Raw genomic sequence first — 21191 nt, forward strand, 5'->3', positions numbered from 1 at the left:
AATTTTGAAGCCTGGAAAGGAATATTAGGCAAGCATGGTGTTGGTCAACTTCTGCTAGAATTCTGTGCAGAGCAACAGCTCACCATCACTTTCAGCAGAAAAATAGTCTGAAGACAACCTGGATGCACCCCAGATCCAAGCATTGGCACCTCATTGATTATGTCTTGGTGCGACGGAGAGATGTCTGTGATGTCCACCATACCCGCGTGATGCCCAATGCAGAATGCCAAACAGACCATCGACTGCTGCGCTGTAAACTTAACCTCAGTCTTAAATTCAAACCTAAAAGGGGCAGTATCCCAAGGAGGAGACTCCAAGTTAACAATCTCCAATCAGCCACAGTAAGAAACAAATTCCAGGTTAATCTTCAAACTAGGCTCGAAAATCATTCGGTAGATTCTACAGATACCTCCCCTAAAACACTTTGGCTCCATATCAAAAACAGCATCCTGCAGTCCTCTGAAGGAGGGTTCTCCCTCAAGAAGAACAAAGACTGGTTCAATGAAAACAATCAAGAGATCAAGGAATTGTTAAGGAAGAAGAGAACGACCCACCAAGCACACCTTGCACTGCCATCCTGTCATGCAAAAAAAACAGCCTTTCGTCTTGCATGCAACAAACTCCAACAGAAACTCCGTGACATCCAGAACAAGTGGTGGATTGATCTAGCTAAAAAAATTCAATTATGTACAGATACGGGTGATCACAGAGGATTCTATGGGGCCCTGAAAACAGCATACAGGCCTACATAGCAAGTCCAAAGCCCTCTACTCAATGTTGATGGCCAAATGCTTCTAACAGATAAAACCTCCATTCTGAATCGATGGTCTGAACACTTTCAGACTCTTTTCAGTACCAACCGTGTAGTCCAAGACTCAGCAATTCAGTCCATCACACAACAACCGGTGAAATACGAACTGGATACTGCCCCCACTTTAGGAGAAACCCTCAAGGCCATACAGCAGGTGAAAATTGGCATGGCAGCTGGGGTTGATGGAATTCCACCCAAAGTCTGGAATCATGGGGTCCATGCAGTCCATGCTAAATTTCATGAGTTTGTGGTGCCCTGTTGGGAACTAGACGAACTACCATCAGACCTTCGTGATGCAGTCATCATCACTTTGTATAAGAAGAAAGGTATTAAATCAGACTGTTTAAATTACCGTGGTATTTCTCTGCTCTCCATTGCAGGCAAAATCCTGGCAAGAATACTCTTGAACAGACTAATACCCACTATAGCAGAAGGAATTCTACCTGAAAGTCAGTGTGGTTTCAGAGCCAACAGGAGTACCACAGACATGGTGTTTGTTTTCAGACAACTGCAAGAGAAGTGTAGGGAACAGAACAAAGGTCTCTATGCAACCTTTGTCGACCTCACCAAGGCTTTCGATACTGTGAGCAGAAGAGGTCTATGGTAGATTTTGAAACGTTTAGGTTGTCCCCCCAAGTTCCTTAAAATGATCATCTCACTCCATGAGGATCAACATGGTCAAGTCAGATATGGCAATGCACTTTCTGAGCCCTTTCTAATAACTAATGGTGTGAAACAAGGTTGCGTTCTCACACCAACCCTATTCACAGTCTTTTTCAGCATGATGCTCTAAAGGGTCTCGGCAGACCTCGAGGATCAGGACGGTATCTACATTCGATACCATACTGATGGAAACCTATTCAACCTAAGGCGACTGAAGGCCCATACTAAGACCTTAAACCATCTTGTCCGGGAGTTGATTTATGCTGATGACGCCGCCCTTGTTGCCCACACAGAAACAGCTCTGCAGCGTTTAACACCCTGTTTTGCAGACGCTGCTGAGCTTTTTGGGTTGGAAGTCAACTTAAAGAAGACAGAAGTTCTCCATCAACCAGGACCTCAGGAAGTCTTCCTTCATCCCCATATCACCATTGGCGAATCAGAGCTCAGATCAGTTCAGCAGTTTAATTACCTAGGTAACCTCATCTCCTCGGATGGTAAGATTGACGGGGAGATAGACAACAGGTTAGCAAAGGCATATAGTGCTTTCGGAAAGCTTCATAAAAGAGTTTGGTGAAATAAACACCTGAAGAAAAGTACAAAGATCAGTGTTTACAGAGCCATTGTGTTGTCTACTCTCTTATAAGGATCTGAATCATGGGTCATCTACCGCCACCACCTGCGACTCCTAGAACGCTTCCATCAATGCTGTCTCCGCACAATCCTAAACAACCACTGGTCAGATTATGTGACCAATACATCTGTTCTAGAACAAGGAGCAGTCACAAGTATTGAGGTCATGTTACTGAGAACACAGCTTCGTTGGGCAGGGCATGTCTCCCGGACGAAGGACCACTGCCTCCCTAAGATCCTGCTTTATGGTGAACTTGTCACTGGTTGCCGCAAGAGAGGACTCCCGAAGAGAAGACACAAGAACTCCTTGAAACAACATCTCAACCTTGGCCATATTGATCATCATAACTGGTCTACTCTGGCCTCCAATCGCGATGTCTGGAGACACACCATCTATAACGCTGTTGATGCTTTTGAGAAAGCACACAGGATCACCCTCGAGGAGAAAAGACAACGCAGAAAGAATCGTGCCTTGCAGAATATACCATCTAAGGAGTCTTTCTGTTGTGCCTTTTGCAACCGGACATGCCTATGTCGTCTTGGCCTTTTCCGCCACCAACGCGCTTGCAACAAACATGGGTAGAGCCCTTCCCAAATCTTCATTCGCGAAACCTATCCATGATAGAATAAATGTATATATCTTCCCTTTCCCCCTACAGAGGTGTGTTTGCCTGAAAGTTTCTCTTCGGTGTTGATGTAAAATTGTGGGAAAGGGTGGGGGAAGCCTGGAAATTGGATTTTGTATTTTTGTGGTGGTTCAAACCACAACATCAAGTCAACAACCTAAAGCTATGAGCAACATGAAGTGCTGATAGGTTTGAAACTGTCTGGCATTGGTGTAGCAGGAATGAAATGCTCACACAAGTAGCATAGATGGTAGTGGTTACTTGCAGGAGATTGAATCAGAAAACATTTATTCTTAAAAAAACCCAACCCACTAGACCAAACATATAGCAGGAGACACATACTAGAGCTGCCTGGGACATGACTGTATTTTTTTGTCAGGTTTCAAGGCTCAAAATTCTAGCCTTGTGTAATTGCCTAGGTAAAAGAAAGAATACATGAAGCTCAAGTCCCTTACTCTGATGAATCTGAAATGAAACTGTCAGTAAGTTTTGAGTCTTTCTAACTAACACTAAGTGTTCTGGGTGGGCATTCCTGCCCTCACTCAGGTTTCATTACTGAGGGGTTTGTGGAAGAAGCCTGAGCAGGGAGGGGAGAGATTGACTTCATCAAAAATTCTAGTCAAGTTGCGGAGGCAAGATAATGAACCTGCCCTTGCTCAGAATAAGTTTAAGGAGATTTGGTTAAAAGTATTGTTCCCTTGAAATACCAAGTTAAGAAAGATTCAGTCTTGGAAGGATTTTTTCCACTTAAAATAATACTGTATTACCACTTTGTCCTATTAACACATTTAAATGTACTGTCTCCAGAAACATTAGAACCTTTCTGATAAATACACCAGGCTTATTTTATTTCTGAACCTCGCTTTATAAGGTAAACTGATCTATAAGTAATAAGGTTAACAAAGCCCGACTTCCCACAACTTAGTATTCTTTTCCCCTCTTAACCTTCATGCTAAGAAGACCTTCTTCTTCCTCTTGAAAATAAACAGTCCAGGAATTACATTACAGCTTGGCAAGTACCTACATGCTGCCAAACCACAGGCACGGTGATTGAATTCTGTTCACCTTTTGCTCCAAGGATATTGCACTCTGCCTAACCCTGCTACCCCATGCTTGTTTTCACAAACTTGTAGAAACATAATTATCTGAGGCACATCTTACTTTCAAGTGCTGCTGTAAATGGTCTGCAGGCTTAGAAGGTGGGGTCAGATAGCTGCGGGTCAGATAACAATCAGCATGACACTTGAATTGAGAGACAGTGCTACCTGGTTTATGAAGAGGTCCTCAACTACTGAAGTTTGTTTTAAAACTATTTCAATTATAAGTTAATTTTTGGCAAAAAGAAAGCAAACATTGGAAATTTCAGAAATGCTTATATTCAGAAAGGTTTGTATTATTATACAGTTGGAATGGGTGCATATAATCTTATTTTAGTCAATGTGAATTGGCTGTATATGATCTGCTTTGGACCAGAAAATGTCCTAAACATCTGGTACCACGCATTTTATCAAGAGGAAAAAATTTCTCTGTTTCTTCCAGTGACATTTTTCAGGTTGACACTAATGAATACTCTGAAATGAATTTGAAATAATAAAAAGAAAAATATTACTATTACCATTTTGCGGGTGGAAGTGATTGCATGTTTGTTACTCCTCCATCTACTGGTACAACAACCTGCACATTAGACAGCATACTAGGCACATTCATAGACTCTGGATTATACTTATAATCCACTCTCACATCAGTAGTGCTAGCACTACATTTCCAGTAAGTTGCAAGATTCAAGGGAGTGGACTGGATGCCATTTGAAGAGACCTGTAAAAGAAGAAACCATTGAAAGCATCTGTCATAGGTTTACTTGTTCTAAAAATCCAAGCAGAAATTTTCCTTTCCCCTGTCCCACTGTAAAAGAAGGTGTTGAATGAGGGAGGGGGAAGGGGTAATTGTCTATACAAAAGAACTAGCTGGCAGACCTGCATTCAAGGTTGATAGCTTTCTCTAAGGCTGGGGGGGGGGAAGGAGTTTTTCTCCCCTCCTCTCTTTGGAAAGAGGCACTTCACTTTCTGCCTTAAGGGAGGCAAGGTGTGTGTGTGTTGGAAAATCTTTGAGGTCGTTTTGCTCTCGATCTGATCATCTGGCTGCTCTCCAGCCTCAGTTTGCCTGAGTGATGCTCTGTCTCCAGCCCGAATCTGCTCAGATTTCATCAGAGAGTTTGTGCTCATTGACGAGCAAGGGGGAGTCCTGGTCACAGCCAGTCGCAGACAGCGTGAGTTTAGTGGGAAAGAAACCACCCTTCTTTCCCCTTTTCCCCTTTCCCTCCTCGGTGAGGGGGAGATCTCCATTTTGGTTTCTTCCGCGAGCTGAAGTCCCCATGCGGCGACCGCCAGAGTTCAACAGTGCCCCCTGCCAGCCACCACAGAGCAACTGGAGGCTCTGCACCTCCAGTGATCCAACAGCGTCCCCTGCCAACTGTGATTAGAATTGTACTAGAGGACAGAGAAGTATCAAACTGTTTCCTTTTTGAAGGGGACTTTTGGGTACAGGATTATTGTTTAGTTGTTTTTGTGTTCTTTTGCTGTTTTTGCCAATATACATATATCCTTTAACAAAGGGTTGTTATTTCTTCTTTTTTTCCATACTTCCTCTATTGGAGCCTCTTAATTTTGGATTTACAATTGCTGAGAGAGAGGAGTTTGGTCTACCTCATAACTCATCCTCCTTAGCAAAACACTTCAGTCTCCTTAAACTGTGACAGCATCTTAATAAAAATATTTCTATTTTGGGCAGAATTAGGGAAAGATGGTAATGAGTATAACTCTAAATACTGACAAATGACCAACAGAACAATTGACCTCTGAGCCCTTAATCTCAGAATTCTGAAGACTGTTGTAGCCTAAAGTGATTCCTGGTTTGTTTGAGTTTTTTAATTAAATAATTAAAAAAGGATTTGAAGTCTCTCTGGGCCATGGGGTTCCTTCCTGTTCTGGTTTTCATAAGTCAAAACAGTTTTGTTTTAGTCTTCAACTAGACCTTATGACACTGACCATCACCCTCTGGGCCTGGCTGTTCAGCCAGTTTTCAATCCCCCTTGCTGTCTGATAATCTAGCCTGTACTTCATCAGCTTCCCTATGAGGATGAGTGACAAAAGCCCTCCTGAAGTCTAGGTAGACAATATCCACTGCTCTCTCCTGATCTACCAGGCCAGTCATTTCATCATAGAAGTTTATGATATTGGTCAAGCATGACTTTCCCTTGATGAATCCATGCTGACTACTCCTGATGACCTTCTTGACCTTCATGTGCCTGTAAATGGTTTCCAGGATTTGTTCCTTTATATTGTGAGAGGTGAAAACATTATGCATTCTCATATATTACAGTTGATACGTTACAGTATCAAAAAATATGCAATTACAAAATCAAAATAGACATAATTACAAACTCAAACAAACCCCCACCAAACCCCCTAAATTCAAGAAAAACTTAACTTTGTTAACAAACAGTTAAAGTGTTTGAAGCTTGCACACATGAATTGGACTGAAGTGTGAGCAAGCTGAAACAGGTCATGAATGAACATGAAGGCATAACATGAATTCACTCAGTCTTGGCAGTGACATACCCAGAACTGGCTTAGATGAGGGATGACAGTTCATCTGCATGCAAACAGGCAAATAACAATTCTTATAATTTCTGTATAGATATGAAATCTGCCAGAGTTCCTTAAAAAATTCCAAAGGGAAAAAAGTGTTTACCTGATACTTTAAAACGTCCACATTATAATAGGATGCAGATGGATTGTGCTCAGATAATTTCTTGAGGTAGACAGTTATGGCTTGCATGTTCATCCAAAAATCCTTACTACTAGAGTCACTTTGTGACTGATCACTACAAAGAAAAAGAAAGGTAGGAATCAAAAAACAACACTGAGTTTTATTATTTTGTATGTCTAAAAATTAAGACTAGATTTTCCCCTTCTTCACTATTCCAAGTAAGAATTTGTTCTAATGCTTTATAACACATAATTGTACCTTCCTAAATATTAAGAAAAATTGTTTGTTGTAGCTGGTAAAAATTCTCCTTCCAGGTTGTCAAGCAGTGAGTTTCCTCCACTGATGATCTGCATCCCAAGATGGAGCGAATGCCAAATTTGGATTTTACATTTAATAAAACACAATACAATCAGGTGCCATGAGAATGTGTAGGAGGTGGGAATGAAAGTGATACTTGAAGAGGAATGTTATACAATTCGGAATAAATCCTAGAATCATAATTAGCTTTTGTTATGGCACAACTTTGCTAATGCATTGAATTAAGATTTGTGCTGTATGTGTTACCCCACTTTGACATATTTATAAAGAGTGCAAGTTTTCAAAATTTTTTCAGTTAAAAGTGATTTTCAAATTATAATTAAAAACTGTTTCTCAGATACTTATAGTTGCATTTAATCTTAGTAACAATTTATTATATAATTTCTATATGTAGGTAAGAGTGCACGACTACAGAAGCAAAATCCTGGTTGGGAGCTACTGGAGCATGAAAAGGTGTTTTGCAGCTCAAAAATATTTTCAGTCCTAGTGGCATCAGGTTTATTTTTTAATAAGGATGAAACTTTTAAGAAAACTGATTCAGAAGCAAAATTCAAATAACTTCAGAATCAAAGAGCTCCACAGGTCATCTGTGGGTACATAGAGGAACTGCATCAATCCCTAAGGAGACATGCAGAATGTGCATGCAGAATGAAAGCTGAAAAGAAGCATCTGGAACACAGTAAATATAACTGCAATAGGTTGAATGTGCTAGAACAGTGATTTACATACCAGTAGTCTGTCCAATTTACTTAGAATTTGGTTGTTAATACAGTGTTGTCATTCATGCAATTTCCATTTTCAGTAAAATATATAAACACATAACAGAGGGCTTCCAAAATATAAACAAATGAAACCAGCAACAAAATCCTTCTGCTTTCTCCTTCAGAAATTCTGACATCTCCACAAATATTAGTCACATTAAAAGGTTCCATCTCTATAAATACTAAGCGAATGATAATCATTGTAGTGTATGGTGAAAAGTCAAATTATTACCATATGGATTTAACTTCATAAATATCCAATACATGCATCCTTTCTAATTAGAGGTGAAACGTTACAGTACTCAGACAAGAATGCTAAACATTGACTTTTTTCCAAAATATAATTTTTCAATATAATTCACTGCTAGATACAACTCTTCTATAATTTCAGTTATAAACTAAAAAAAGAATGACAAATAAAATTAAATACTAAAGAATGGATGTCTGTGGTTTGATTGTTTCAAAAATTTTTTCCAATACATGAAAATAGAAACTGCCCAGCTGAAACAGGTGTCTGTTTTTTTTTTTTTTTTTTTTGGAAAAGATGTACAAATGCTGTGATTTCAACAATTATTCTACTCAACCAGCAGCTTTTCTTCTTAAGAATTCTCCTAAGCATGCTGCTATACACTTGAGAGATAAAGTTATGTAATGGATTTTATATACCATAGAAATTATACAGTTTAAAACATACACTAATAACTGACAAATGAAACCATTGTTATTACTGTATAAAGAAATCCATATGACAATGTTTCCTATTTTTGACAATTTTTCTCTGTAGTTATATTAGTTATATTGTTCATATAGTTTGATTAGAAATCTTTTTTGTTTTGTTCTTGTTTTCAAATAGTTTATTAAACCATTTTATTTATAAAATGTTTCTAAAAAACACAGTTACATTTGCAAACTATTTTTTATGGTTACTGTTATATTCAGCATAAGTTTCAAGTCCAGTAACACTGAAATTTTTAGTGGCAACAGTGAAAAGAAACTGAACTAAACAAGATTAATTCAGGAAATTGTTATGTATAAGCAAATCAACAAGACTGTAGACAATTCTGATTTACATATACAACAATTCACATTTTAAAAATCATATAGTTTGTTATTATATTAAAGAAAAATACAAAACCTGTATACAAGTTGTGCATTTGGAAGAATCTGGACTAGTTTGCTTGTGTTTTTTACCCTGAAGCAGAGCGCAGCTGGAGATGGGTTACTGGTGAAGACTTTAATAATCCCACTTGGGAACGATAATGTCATATCACCAGTAATCTTCACAATACATCTAGAAGAGAAAAAAACATCAGTTTTATTGCACCTCATTAACTGTCTAGTTTTAATACTAATTTTAAATCAAACATACTTTTACAATCTGATGAGCTGATTTCAAAACAGAAAATTGGCAGACTCGGCAATGTGCACATGCAGCCCAGAAAGTCAACTGTGTCTGGGACTGCATCAAGAGGTGTGACCAGCAGGTCAAGAGAGGGGATTCTGCCCCTCTACTCCACTCTTGTGAGATCCCACCTGAGTACTGCATCCAGCTCTGGGGTCCCCAATACAAGAAAGATGTAGACTTGTTGGAGTGAGTCCAGAGGAAGCCATGAAGATGCTCTGAGGGCTGGAGCACCGCTGCTATGGAGATAGGCTGGAAGAGTTGGGGTTGTTCAGACTGGAGAAAAGGTGGCTCCAGAGATACCTTCCAGTACCTAAAGGGGACTGGTCATAAGCTTAAGTAGAGTAGGTTTAGATTAGATATTAGGAAGAAATTCTTTACTGTGAGGGTGGTGAAGTACTGGAACTGGTTGTCCAGAGATGTGGACTCCCCATCCCTGGAGATGTTCAAGACCAGGCTGTATGGGGCTCTGAGTAACTTGGTCTAGTGGAAGGTGTTGGAACTAGATGATCGGTTTTTTCAAATATATATAATGACAAAAGACAATGTAGAAATAACATTGTCCCATTACAGGATGAGGATGGTCACCTCACAAACAGGGATGGTGACAAGGCAGAGGTGTTTAATGCTTTCTTTGCCTCTTTCGTCAACACAGATGAGGGACCAAGGGGGTCTCAGTGCCCTGAGCTGGAGGACCACGACTGTGAGAATGATCAACTCCCAGTCAACCCTGAACTTGTGAGGGATCTGTTGCTCCAGTTGGATCCCTATAAATCAATCCATGATGGGATTCATCTGAGAATTCTCAAAGAACTGGTTGATGTCATCACAGAGCCTCTCTCAATGATTTTTGAGTGGTCTTGGGAATCTGGAGAGGTCCAGCCTGAATGGAAGCTGATGAACCTTGCCCCAATTTTCAAGAATGGTAAGAAGGAGGACCCCAGAAACTACAGGTCTGTCAGTCTGTGGTAGTTTGGTCTAGGCCTTCCTTGGTGACCAGTTTGTAACCAAGGAAGGGTCCAGATTTACCCAGTATTCCCTACTATTTTTATGTAAACCAGACTATAAGAAAGGAGGGAAGACCTTCGCTGTCTTTCCTTCCGGCGGTTTGGAGGTGAAGGTTCCCTGCTGTTGAGTCTGTCGTGTTGGGGAGTGAGGTCTGGTAAGGTCATGTCAACCTTGGGAGACAGAGGTTGCCGGCGATCGTTCCAGCATGACTCTCCGTTGTCCCAAGGAGAGTAGTAAGATAGTTTTTTGTCAATTCTTTTAGTTGCTAGATATTGGGCTACAATTCAGGATATATATATATATATTTTATTTTGGTTTTGTTCCTTTTCCCTTCCCCCTTCCCTTTCCCTTGTGAAATTGTATATATATTTCAACTGTATATAACTGTAACATAAGTGTAAATATATTTATATATATTACTTTAGCTGTCTCTCTCTCGTTTCGGGTTTTCTTGGTTGTTTTTCTCCCTCTTCTCCCTGAGGTTTGGGGGGGGACAGACTTCTTGTGGTAAGGTTTGGAGACTTGGTAGGGAGTCAACTTCAAACCATATCACAGTCTCACTTCAGTGCCCAGTAAAATCATGGAGAAGATTATTCTGGGAGGTATTGAAAAACACCTGAAAGACAATGCAGTCTTTGGTCACAACCAGCACGGCTTCAATGACACAAAAGTCCTGCTTGTCAAACCTGGTTTCCTTCTACGACAGGGTAACCCACCTAGTTGATCTAGGAAAGCCAGTAGATAAAATGTTTTCAGACTTCAGCAAAACTTTTGATACTATCTCTCACAGTTTCCTTCTGGACAAAATGTCCAGTATACAACTGGATAACCATGTTATGTAGTGGGTGAGCAACTGGCTCACAGGTCAGGCAAAAGAGTTATAGTGAATGGGGTAACATCAGGCTGGCGACGGGTCAGTAGTGGGGTTCCACAGGGCTCCATCCTCGGCCCAGTTCTCTTCAACATCTTCATTAACAACTTGGATGTAGGACTCAAAGGAATATTAAGTAAGTTTGGCGATGACACTAAATTGGGAGGAGCTGTCAACTCCCTCAAGGGCAGAGAGGGTCTGCAGAGAGACCTCAACAAATTAGAGAGATTGGCAATCACCAACTGTATGAAGTTTAACAGGGGAAAGTGCCGGATTCTGCACCTGTGACAGGGCGACCCTGGATGTTCATACAGACTGGAGAATGAGATGCTGGAAAGCAGTGCCTCAGAAAGGCACCTGGGGGGTCCTGGTCTATGGGCAAGTTGAATATGAGTCAACAGTGTGCCCTGGCAGCCAGGAGGGTCAACCGTGTCCTGGGGTGCATCAGGCAAAGCATCGCCAGCCAGTCAAAAGAGGTGATTATCCCGCTCTACTCTGCACTGGTGTGGCCTCACCTCAAGTACTGTGTGCAGTTTTGGTCACCGCAAGATAAGAAAGACATTAAGCTATTAGAGAGCATCCAAAGGAGGGTCACAAGGATGGTGCAGGGTCTGGAGGGGAAGGCATTGAGGAGCGACTGAGGTCACTTGGTTTGTTTAGCCTGGAGAAGAGGAGACTGAGGGGAGACCTCATTGCAGTCTTCAACATCCTCATGAGGGGAAGCAGAGGGGCACGTACCAATCTCTTCATTTTCGTGACCAGTGACAGGACTCAAGGAAATGGCATGAAGCTGAGTCAGGGGAGGTTTAGGTTGGATATCAGGAAAAGGTTCTTCACCCAGAGGGTGGTTGGGCACTGGAACAGGCTCCCCAGGGAAGTGGTCACAGCACCAAGCCTGTAAGAATTCAAGAAGCATTTGGACGCTTTCAGGCACATGGTGGAATTCTTGGGGTGTCCTGCACAGGGTCAGGATTTGGAGTCAGTGATCCTCATGGGTCCCTTCCCACTCAGCATATTCTATGATTCTATGATCTTTGACGTTCCTTCCAACCCTAATAATTCTATGATTCTATGATCTTTAAAATTCCTTCCAACCCTAACAATTCTATGATTCTAAAATCAATTTCAAATGATGGCAGTGTTGCACTATGACAACCTATTATCACTTTTAACTTGGAAATCAGAGGAAATAAGAAAAATGTTTAGCTGGTTAAGCATAAAGTAGTATGGGTGGTTATTTTTCAGGCTTTGAAAACATGGCACAGCTATGCTTTGCAAAGGCCTAAGTAGCATATCAAACAATGTGACAGAGGGAATGAGGTACTCTTAAGCTGCCCAAATTTACATATAGCACCTACCTGACTATAATAGAAACCCTTCTCATTTTCAGTGTTCTCACTGAACACATTTTTGTAAAGCAGGGATATATGAACTGCTAGTTAGATGCAGGTCAATAGAGAGTGATAAGTCACTGCTGTCACTTATATCAGAGGAAAAAACCCCATGAATCCGTCTTCTAATGTATATGCATTTTCCTCCAAAATATTAAAAGTACAACCAGTGCATTTTTTTATTGGAACTTATTACATTCAAAACAATTTACTATTTAACTAACTTTGTGGGATCTGCTCCTTTAAAGTAGGCGTTAACAGACTCAGTAAGGGCTACTGCAACAGGCACGGTATCCTGGTTTCCAAGTCTCACAGGGCTGGGACCACGTGAAACACCTAGAATACATACAGTGTATAGGTTTAATTTTCAAAAAGTTTAGCAATAGATTTCATAATGGTTGACTACACCTGTTTTTTTTACAAGGGGTTACTACCATCATGATCACAGCAGAGTCTGAAATACTACTTGAAAAGCATGTAGAAAAATATAAACATAGTATAGTACAATCGCACCATCATAACACTACTTAGTAGCCTAGAAAAACAGGACTATCAATATGACATTTTGTAAATAGACAGACACAAGGAAATACATATGAGACAGAGGAACACTGCATTAAAATGGCTACTGATGAAACTGAAGTCAACAGATCCAAAGAAAATTACATGTTAACTAAAATACTTTAAAAAAAGTCCCTACTGTATACTTATAGTATGGAAAAATGTATGATAAAAATAGTCACAGAAATGCAAAGAATTCAGTTGGGTTACATATGAACATAAATGGAGATACATTAATATTACTCCACATAAGTGAACTGTTGAACATTCTTTTAACTATTTCAACCAACAAAGATTACAATTCCCAAGTAGAAATTGTTGGAGAAGTATTTTGCAAAGTTTTTCATAGTAAACATTCTGGGAGTACCTTGGAGGTACCTGGAAATACATATCAGTTTACAAGAAAAATAATTACCAGACCTATGTTCAGCCTTCACAGATGTCTGTGCCTACACAACAAAGTTGCAATGCATAGCTATAAAAAATAACTCAGACCTCAGCTAAGGCTTTTTGAAATGATTGAAGTATCAATTGCAAATTGACAAAACCAGTTGTCATGGGATTTTACTTTTCAGTAGTGTTTTATATGTGTACTGAATATAAAAGACAATACTTGAAGTTCTATCTTTTAGTGCAATAGTGTAGTGGAGAGTATCTTACTATTTTTTTTGTACCACTGGTAAAACAGTCTGTATCACATGCCTGCTGCAAGCTCTCAGAAGGACAGGATGTCACAGAGTTGTGCCAAGGCAGACTCATGGTATCTCAGGTTGCAGTCCAGCTCACAGGTCCAGTTCTAGGACCTTCAGCAGCACCAGTAAAAAACCAAAGTATTTCAAGCAAAAATGCATGTTATAGATGTTAAACAATTTAATAAATAAAAAAAACCCATTGCAAATGAAAACAAGGTTAAAGAATAAAAGAAATTCAATTATGCATGTCTACAAGTTCATTTGGAACAAGATAATTATAGTTAACTCTCCATTATTCAGAACAAATGGGGTAAGGGAAACACTGGATTGTGCGAAAGCCAAAAGAGTACAGACAGTAATGCAGAGTATATCCTCATGTCCCAAAATCATTCAGCCATCTGCACTGCCCTTTCCAGCTCTCCAGAACTATTTAATTCATACAATCAGTGCAGGTGAAACTGGTCTTGTTTATTTTTCCTAGACCAGGTTAATAACCATGTCAAACTCTGGTGTCAGCACACACCTCCTTACCTCCTCCTTCACCTCACAATTTCGCTCTGTCACTGTCTCCAATAACACACATAGAGCTGAGGTTATTGATGCTGCTGCCACCAGTTTCTAGTTCCTTGACACCACTGCTGAGGCCTGAGGAGGTGAGCCTAGATGGACTCTGGCAACCAAAATATCAGTTATCTTTCTATGATGCTTCTCAGCATTTGAGAAACTGGTGGACACTGAACTGTGCCAGCATTTCAACAGCTAAGGCTAGGCAGACTTTACTAGCTTTGGTCCTGCACAGGGTAGAAACAGTTGCATTGTTTTCAATGCAGAACTCCTGATAGAAGCTGTGCAGATGCTCTTCTGAGGTTCTGAGCCTGGGTGAGGAATCCTTGACATCAGTAATATTCATAACTGCGTGTTAATTCAAGAGTCTGATTTAACTTGGGAGTAAAGTGGTAATAGTGTTCAGGAATGCAATACTTCAAATCTACTACAGAAACAAGTTCAAATGTCTTAACCCACCCACAAATAATCCCCCTCTCCCATCCCACAAGTCTCCTTGTATTTTTTCTGAAATTAGTGGTAGCACAGGAAGACTCATTTGCTTTTCATCTTCATCTTTATTGTTTGGTTGGTTGTTTTGCTTTTACTAAACATCTCTGTTTAGCTTATATACTTCACTAACTTGAAGAAAAAGGTGCATTAGTTTCACATTTTTGGAAACTGCAATTACAGGATAACAAACAAAATAAAAATAACATAAAAATAACTCAATTTTGTGAACATTTATATTAGTTCCAATTTATCAGTATCCCAAAATACTTCTGTACATATACAATAATGTCTTCTGAACAAATATATAACATTGTGCTTGATGAATAGACAGCACACCAAATACAAATTAATGGAATATTTTAATTTTGAAAAATATTTCACTTAAGAACATGCCATAATTGGATCTATGGTCTAATCTAGTCAAATCCACTGTCCTGTCTCTCAGGTCATTTAGAAGCAGGTATTGCAAAGAATGCTTGAAGTATCTAGACTGAACTCACATATGGAACAACCAACTACAAGGAATGGTTCTCCTAACAAGTGGAACTCAGTGGCAGAATGTTACCATTTCTAAAATGAATTAAAATGGTTAACTTACCAACTGTAGGTGTGTTTGCTGTACTGAGGGAAACAGAAGAGGATATTGAGGAACTGCTCTCTGCATGTGCCAAGGGAGTTGCAGGTGGTGGACTTGAGTTAGAGGTCAATGGAGGGCTGAATGGCCTAGGCTTAACACAAGAGATCGCAAGAGTATTACAGAGACAGAAAGTGGTTTTAAAAAGATGAAAAAAGACTGTAAATAGTTCTTCATTTCATTTTCAAATCAATTTAATAGTGTTTCTAAACATCTTTCTTTTAATGCTTTATCTATTCTAGCTTTAATGTAAAACAGAGAACCCACATTTTCTATGGGAATCAATCCCATTATTTCAGAGTTTATCATTATTAATTTTTTTTGCCTGGTTAGGTAAGTCTAATGTATTTGATTATGTAAAAGTCATGTATATGTGTGCAGCTAATGTGGACTTTCGGAGCTAAAGGAGAGATACTAACAAAATGGAAGTGAGTCCAGCAGAGGGCAACTAAAATAGTTGAGAACTGGAGGATATGAGAGAGAGGGAGAGGTTGAAGGACTTGGGTTTATTCATCCTGGAGAAGCCTAAGAAGAGGTCTACTAGCAGTCTTTCACTAGCTACAAAGAAGATGAAACCAGGCTCTATTCAGAGGTGCAAGAGCTATAAGAAAGGAAATTTCAGCTGAACATAGGGAAGAAATTCCTTCTTGTAACCTTGTGGTTAAGCCCTGGGACAGGTTGCCCAAAGATGTTGAAAGATCTCCTTCTTGGAAGATTTTCAAAACTCAGCATGTCTCTAAGCAATCTGATGCAATTTTGAAGTTAGCCCTTCTCTGAGCAGGAGATTGGTCTAGAGGAGATCATAAGTCCCTTCCACCCTAAATCTGTGGATAGTTTTATGACCCATTTAACTGTTAAGGTATTAATTTAAAATAACTAATGAACAATTTGGGATAATCCTATCTAAAAGGTATGGAACTCCTGAAGCATCTGTTTTGGTTGGGTAATTTTTTTTTTTTTTGGTTCTATCACACTTGTCACTGAGTATATGACTTTTATATAGATTGTGGGAATTGCAATCTTCCACTTACATCCAGATAATAGCCAATTTCTAAAACATGTAACTTTTCGCAGAATCATACTTTATAGAACAAACATACTTTATAGAACAATACCAGCTAAATTCTTCTCTTTAATTCTGATGATATCAAGAACAGATTTCTTGATCTAAGAGAAATTACTACAATTTTATATTGGAATGAGAAAATAATCTCCAAATGAACCCTACTCTGACCTTATACCATTACAGAAAAGCAAAGGAGTTAAACAATGTTTCAGTTTTGTTAAAGCATAAGACCAGATTTTTTTTTTTCCATAATGAGAATATGGTGAAAGTATCTTGCTACTTTGAAAGACAATAAGAGGATCTTACTACAGTAAAATTTTTCCAAGTCAGTAAGTCAAATGAAACCCAAAGAATCATAATATTCATAGAAGACATTAAGCATGGCTTGGTCTGATATGCTGTCTGGGTATTTGCATTCTTTGCCACATTCCTTATCAGCACGTGGACCTGCACTGCAAGCAGTGAGCAGAGATGGAAGCAGCAATGCAACCTATCACTGTCCGGATGGGCAGTTGCTAAAATCTGCCACCTCCCTTCTCCACCAACCAGCACCAAGGGCAGGGTGAAGTCATAGAACTACTTGTATTAAAACATGACTGATAAAGATCTACCTAATAACACTCATTCCCCAAAACTTTGGTGATATCCCTAAATCAACTGAGTTTTGTTAATTATTTCACTAGTATTTCATATTTTGAAAATTTTAATCCTACACATATGTTAACCTTTAATTTTCAAGATATTGATTTGTTCAATTAAAAACATTCAGTTGATGCAAAATTTATGTTTTGGACCTTTTTAGTTCAGTTAAGAATTATTTTGTTATAGTAACATGTTTATCATGAACAACTTCATGCCTATCCAGTAATAGTGAAAATCTGAGTATGTGATTCCCTGAACATTGTCTAGAAAGTAACTCCACTGTAACAATGTGTAGTGGTTTAACCCCAACTGGCAACTAAGTATCACACAGCTGTTCCCTCACCCCCCCTGCCCCCAGTGGGGAGGAGAATCAGAAAGGAAAGGTAAACCTCATGGGTTGAGATAAGATTTTATCGGGTTTGGTGTGACAAGGTTTTGGTAGTGGTTTCTGGTGAGAAGCTGCTGAAAGCTTCCCCCATGTCTGACAGAGACAATGTCAGCCAGCTGCAAGATGGACCCACCTCCAGTCAAGGTCGAGCCAATCAGAGATGGTAGTAACGCCTCTGCGATAACATATTTAAGAAGGGAAAAAGTTATTGCGCAGAAGAAAATTGCAACCAGAGAAGAGAGGAGTGAGAATACGTGAGAGAAACAACTCTGCAGACACCAAGGTCAGTGAAGAAAGAAGGGGAGGAGGTGCTCCAGGTACTGGAGCTGAGATTCCCCTGCAGCCTGTGGTGCAGTCCATGGTGGAGCAGAGATCCACCTGCAGCCCACAGAGGACCCCAGGCCAAAGCAGGTAGATGCCAGAAGGAAGCTGTGACCCCATGGGAAACTTGCACTGGAGCAGGCTCCTGGCAGGACCTGTGGTCACATGGAGAGAAGGAGCCCATGCTGAAGCAGCTTTGCTGGCAGGACTTGTGACACTGTGGAGGACCCATGCTGGAGCAGCCTGTTCCTGAACGACTGCATCCTGTGGAAAGGGACCCATGCTGGAGCAGGGGAAGGAGTCCTCCCCCTGAGGAGGAAGGAGAGGCAGAAACAACATGTGATGACCTAACAGTAACCCCCATTACCTGTCCCCTTGTGCTGCTGGGGGGGAGGAGTTTGAGATTTGGGAATAAAGTTAAACCTGGGGAGGGTGGGGAGGTGGTTTTAATATTTGTTTTACTTATTATCCTGCTCTGATTTGATTGGTAATACATTCAATTACTTTCCCAAAGTCGGGTCTTTTTTGCCCGTGATGGTAATTGGTGAGTGATCTCTCCCTGTCCCTATCTCAACTCATGACCCTTTCATTATATTTTCTCTCCCCTGTCCAGTTAGGGACGGGAGTGACAGAGCAGCTTTGGTGGGCATCTGGCATCCAGCCAAAGTCAATCCACCACAAAGAACAATTTAATAATTGAAACAAACAAACAAAAAGAGAAAACCAATATAATAATAATAATAATGGTAAGACAGGGTAGGAGAGAGAGAGAGAGAGAGAGTAACAGAAGCCAAGAGAAACAAGTGATGCACAATACAGTTGCTCACCACCCACTGACTGATGCCCAGACCATCCCCAAGCAGTGATCAGTCCCTACCAGCCAACTCTCTCCACTTTATATACTGGGCATGACATTCTATGGTGTGAAATATCCCTTTGGCCAGTTCGGGTCACCTATCCTGGTTATGCTCCCTCCCAGTTTCTTGTGCAGCTCCTCACTGGAAAAACATGAGACACTGAAAAGCCCTTGACTCAGTGTAAGCACTGTTCAGTAAAAACCAAAACATCGGTGTGTGTAACAACCAGATAATATAGAAATGCCAAAAATAATGTTTTGCCATTGTTTCTGCCTGTCAAAACTTCCTACCAAAAATTCTCTGTCAGCTTTCTGCCAGAAGTTCTCACCAGAGCTTCCTGTTGGAGTTTTCCTGCCAAAAAATCCTGCTATTGTTTATGGTTATTGTATCTCTTCAAACATCTGAATAGGGTTACATTCCAGGAAACCACGTACAAACTCCTTTGAACACTATAAAAGTTGAGGAAAGATTTTGGAAAATCAGGGAGAGGAAAGGGAGAGAACTCTTAACCGTAGCCAAGAATCTCTCCCCAACTCCCCCTCACCTTTTCTCTGCCACCACATGCTGCCTGCCTGTTACCGGAGACTGAAACTCTGCCGACCTGGAGAGAACTGCGACCCACCATGCCACATGCCTGAGTTATATCTTATCCTTCTACCCTTACCATATTTCTGACAGCTGAAAGGTGCTTCTGAATCGGGACCCTGCACGGCTTGGGACAGGGCTCAATGTGAGCAGTGAAGCCACACATCCTGGCTGCATTCCAGAGAACTAAAGCTGCTAAGACACCCCTCCACCTCCCCCCCCCCTCCTTCCCCCAGCAGCTAAAGAGATAACATCGAAAAGCGGCAGAGACAGAGAAAAAAAAAGGCAGAAACTGCTTACCCCCCCCCACTCCAGTTCGGTGGAAAGGCAGTTTTGGTGGTATCTTTCCTATGCTTCTAGAAGTAATCTTAGCTTTCTCCAACCTTTTCTTATTTTTTCCTCCATCTCTGCATCTCTTAGCAATTAATAAAATCAGTTTTTGGTATCAACAGATAACTTGTATGACTTTTAATTTTGCTCAGGGGAATATTCGAATCTGAAGTTCTTTCTGCAACATTTAAGTAGATTGTAACAGTGTATTATCAGCATTATTCTCCTATGGAATCCAAAACACAGTACCGTGCCAGCTACTGAGAAAAAAATGAACTCCGATCCCAGTTGAAATCAGGACACTATGTAAATTATATATCTGAAACTGAGTACAATGGAGAATTAAAAAACCCAACAATCAATACATACTATTTCATTAATTCCACTAAATTTCCCTGTAGACAATTTTGGTGATGAAGCAGGCCTTGGAGGGGGGACAATGGTGCCTACAGAAAGACGATTTGTGGGTCTTGCTGAAAGAAAGCAAATTTAAAATCAATATTAGAAAGATCACATAAATATGTACTCACTTGAACAGAATAACTGGAAATTCTATTAAAAGTTCCTATTTTACAAGCTCCATTTTGTAAAATTTACCATTAATCATAAATGTTTTTAAAATAGGGTCATGTGATACCCTGAAAAAGTGACTCTAAAAATGGCATCATGAGCTTTCTCATTCCTCTTGAATGATTTTAAACCAACTATTCTCAGAGGTTTGAGTGTAAAAAGATGGTTTTACCCAAGTTCCCTTTTGTGTATAGTCTATATGGATTCAGAATACAGGACAGTCTTTCATGTCTAACCACAAATGGATAATTCAGTGGGAAAGGCATATAGTGCTTTTGGAAAACTCCATAAAAGAGTTTGGCGAAATAAACACCTGAAGAAAAGTACAAAGATCAGTGTTTACAGAGTCATTGTGTTGTCTACTCTTTTATATGGATACGAATCATGGGTCATCTACCGTCACCACCTGCAACTCTTAGAACACTTCCATCAATGCTGTCTCTGTACAATCCTAAACATCCACTGGTCAGATTATGTGACTAATATGTCTGTTCTAGAACAGGCAGCAGTTACAAGTATTGAGGCCATGTTGCTGAGAACACAGCTGCATTGGGCAGGACATGTCTCAAGGATGAAGGACCACCGCCTCCCTAAGATCCTGCTTTATGGTGAACTTGTCACTGGTTGCCGCAAGAGAGGACCCCCGAAGAGAAGACACAAGAACTCCCTGAAACAACATCTCAGCCTTGGCCATATTGATCAACATAACTGGTCTACTCTGGCCTCCAATCGCGATGTCTGGAGACACACCATCTATAACGCTGTTGATGCTTTTGAGAAAGCACACAGGATCACCCTCAAGGAGAAAAGACAACGCAGAAAGAATCGTGTCTTGTCGATACCACCTAAGGAGTCTTTCTGCTGTGCCTTTTGCAACTGGTCTTGTCTATCTCGTATTGGCCTTTTTAGCCACCAACGCGCTTGTAGCAAATGTGGATAGAGCCCTTCCCAAATCTTCGTTTGCGAAACCTAGCCATGATGATGAATTCAGTGGAAAGTCATATTTGGTTCTGGTTGACAATAGCATAACTGTTTACATCAAATTATACCCTCTGAAATCCCACTGACTTCAATAAGTATACACCAACATAACACATAAATTACTCTGTTGATTGCAGGAACACAGTAACTCCATATTATCTCTTAACCAAGATATGGGAAGTAAAAAGCAGTTAAAAAAATACTGCCCTCGTATCCTTCTAAACCTAACAGACACAACTAACAGATAGTGGCAACGGTA

At 40.2% G+C, this 21191-nt stretch overlaps 1 protein-coding gene across 1 annotated transcript in view; it reads right to left on the bottom strand.

Annotated features, from left to right (window-relative positions):
* The window catches only part of LOC113959226 (F-BAR domain only protein 2-like), a 164650-nt gene that overhangs the window by 13944 nt on the left and 129515 nt on the right, over positions 1-21191 (bottom strand). Inside the window, exons 18-23 of the mRNA XM_027668095.1 lie at positions 19751-19854; positions 15157-15286; positions 12474-12585; positions 8713-8868; positions 6481-6613; positions 4346-4545 (exon numbers count right to left, since the gene is read on the bottom strand). Coding sequence (XP_027523896.1) covers positions 4346-4545; positions 6481-6613; positions 8713-8868; positions 12474-12585; positions 15157-15286; positions 19751-19854 — 835 coding nt within the window. The remainder of the gene's footprint in view (positions 1-4345; positions 4546-6480; positions 6614-8712; positions 8869-12473; positions 12586-15156; positions 15287-19750; positions 19855-21191) is intronic.

The sequence above is a fragment of the Corapipo altera genome, unplaced genomic scaffold, assembly GCF_003945725.1.
Source record: "Corapipo altera isolate COAL_440 unplaced genomic scaffold, ASM394572v1 61029, whole genome shotgun sequence".
Taxonomy (NCBI): Eukaryota; Metazoa; Chordata; class Aves; order Passeriformes; family Pipridae; genus Corapipo; species Corapipo altera.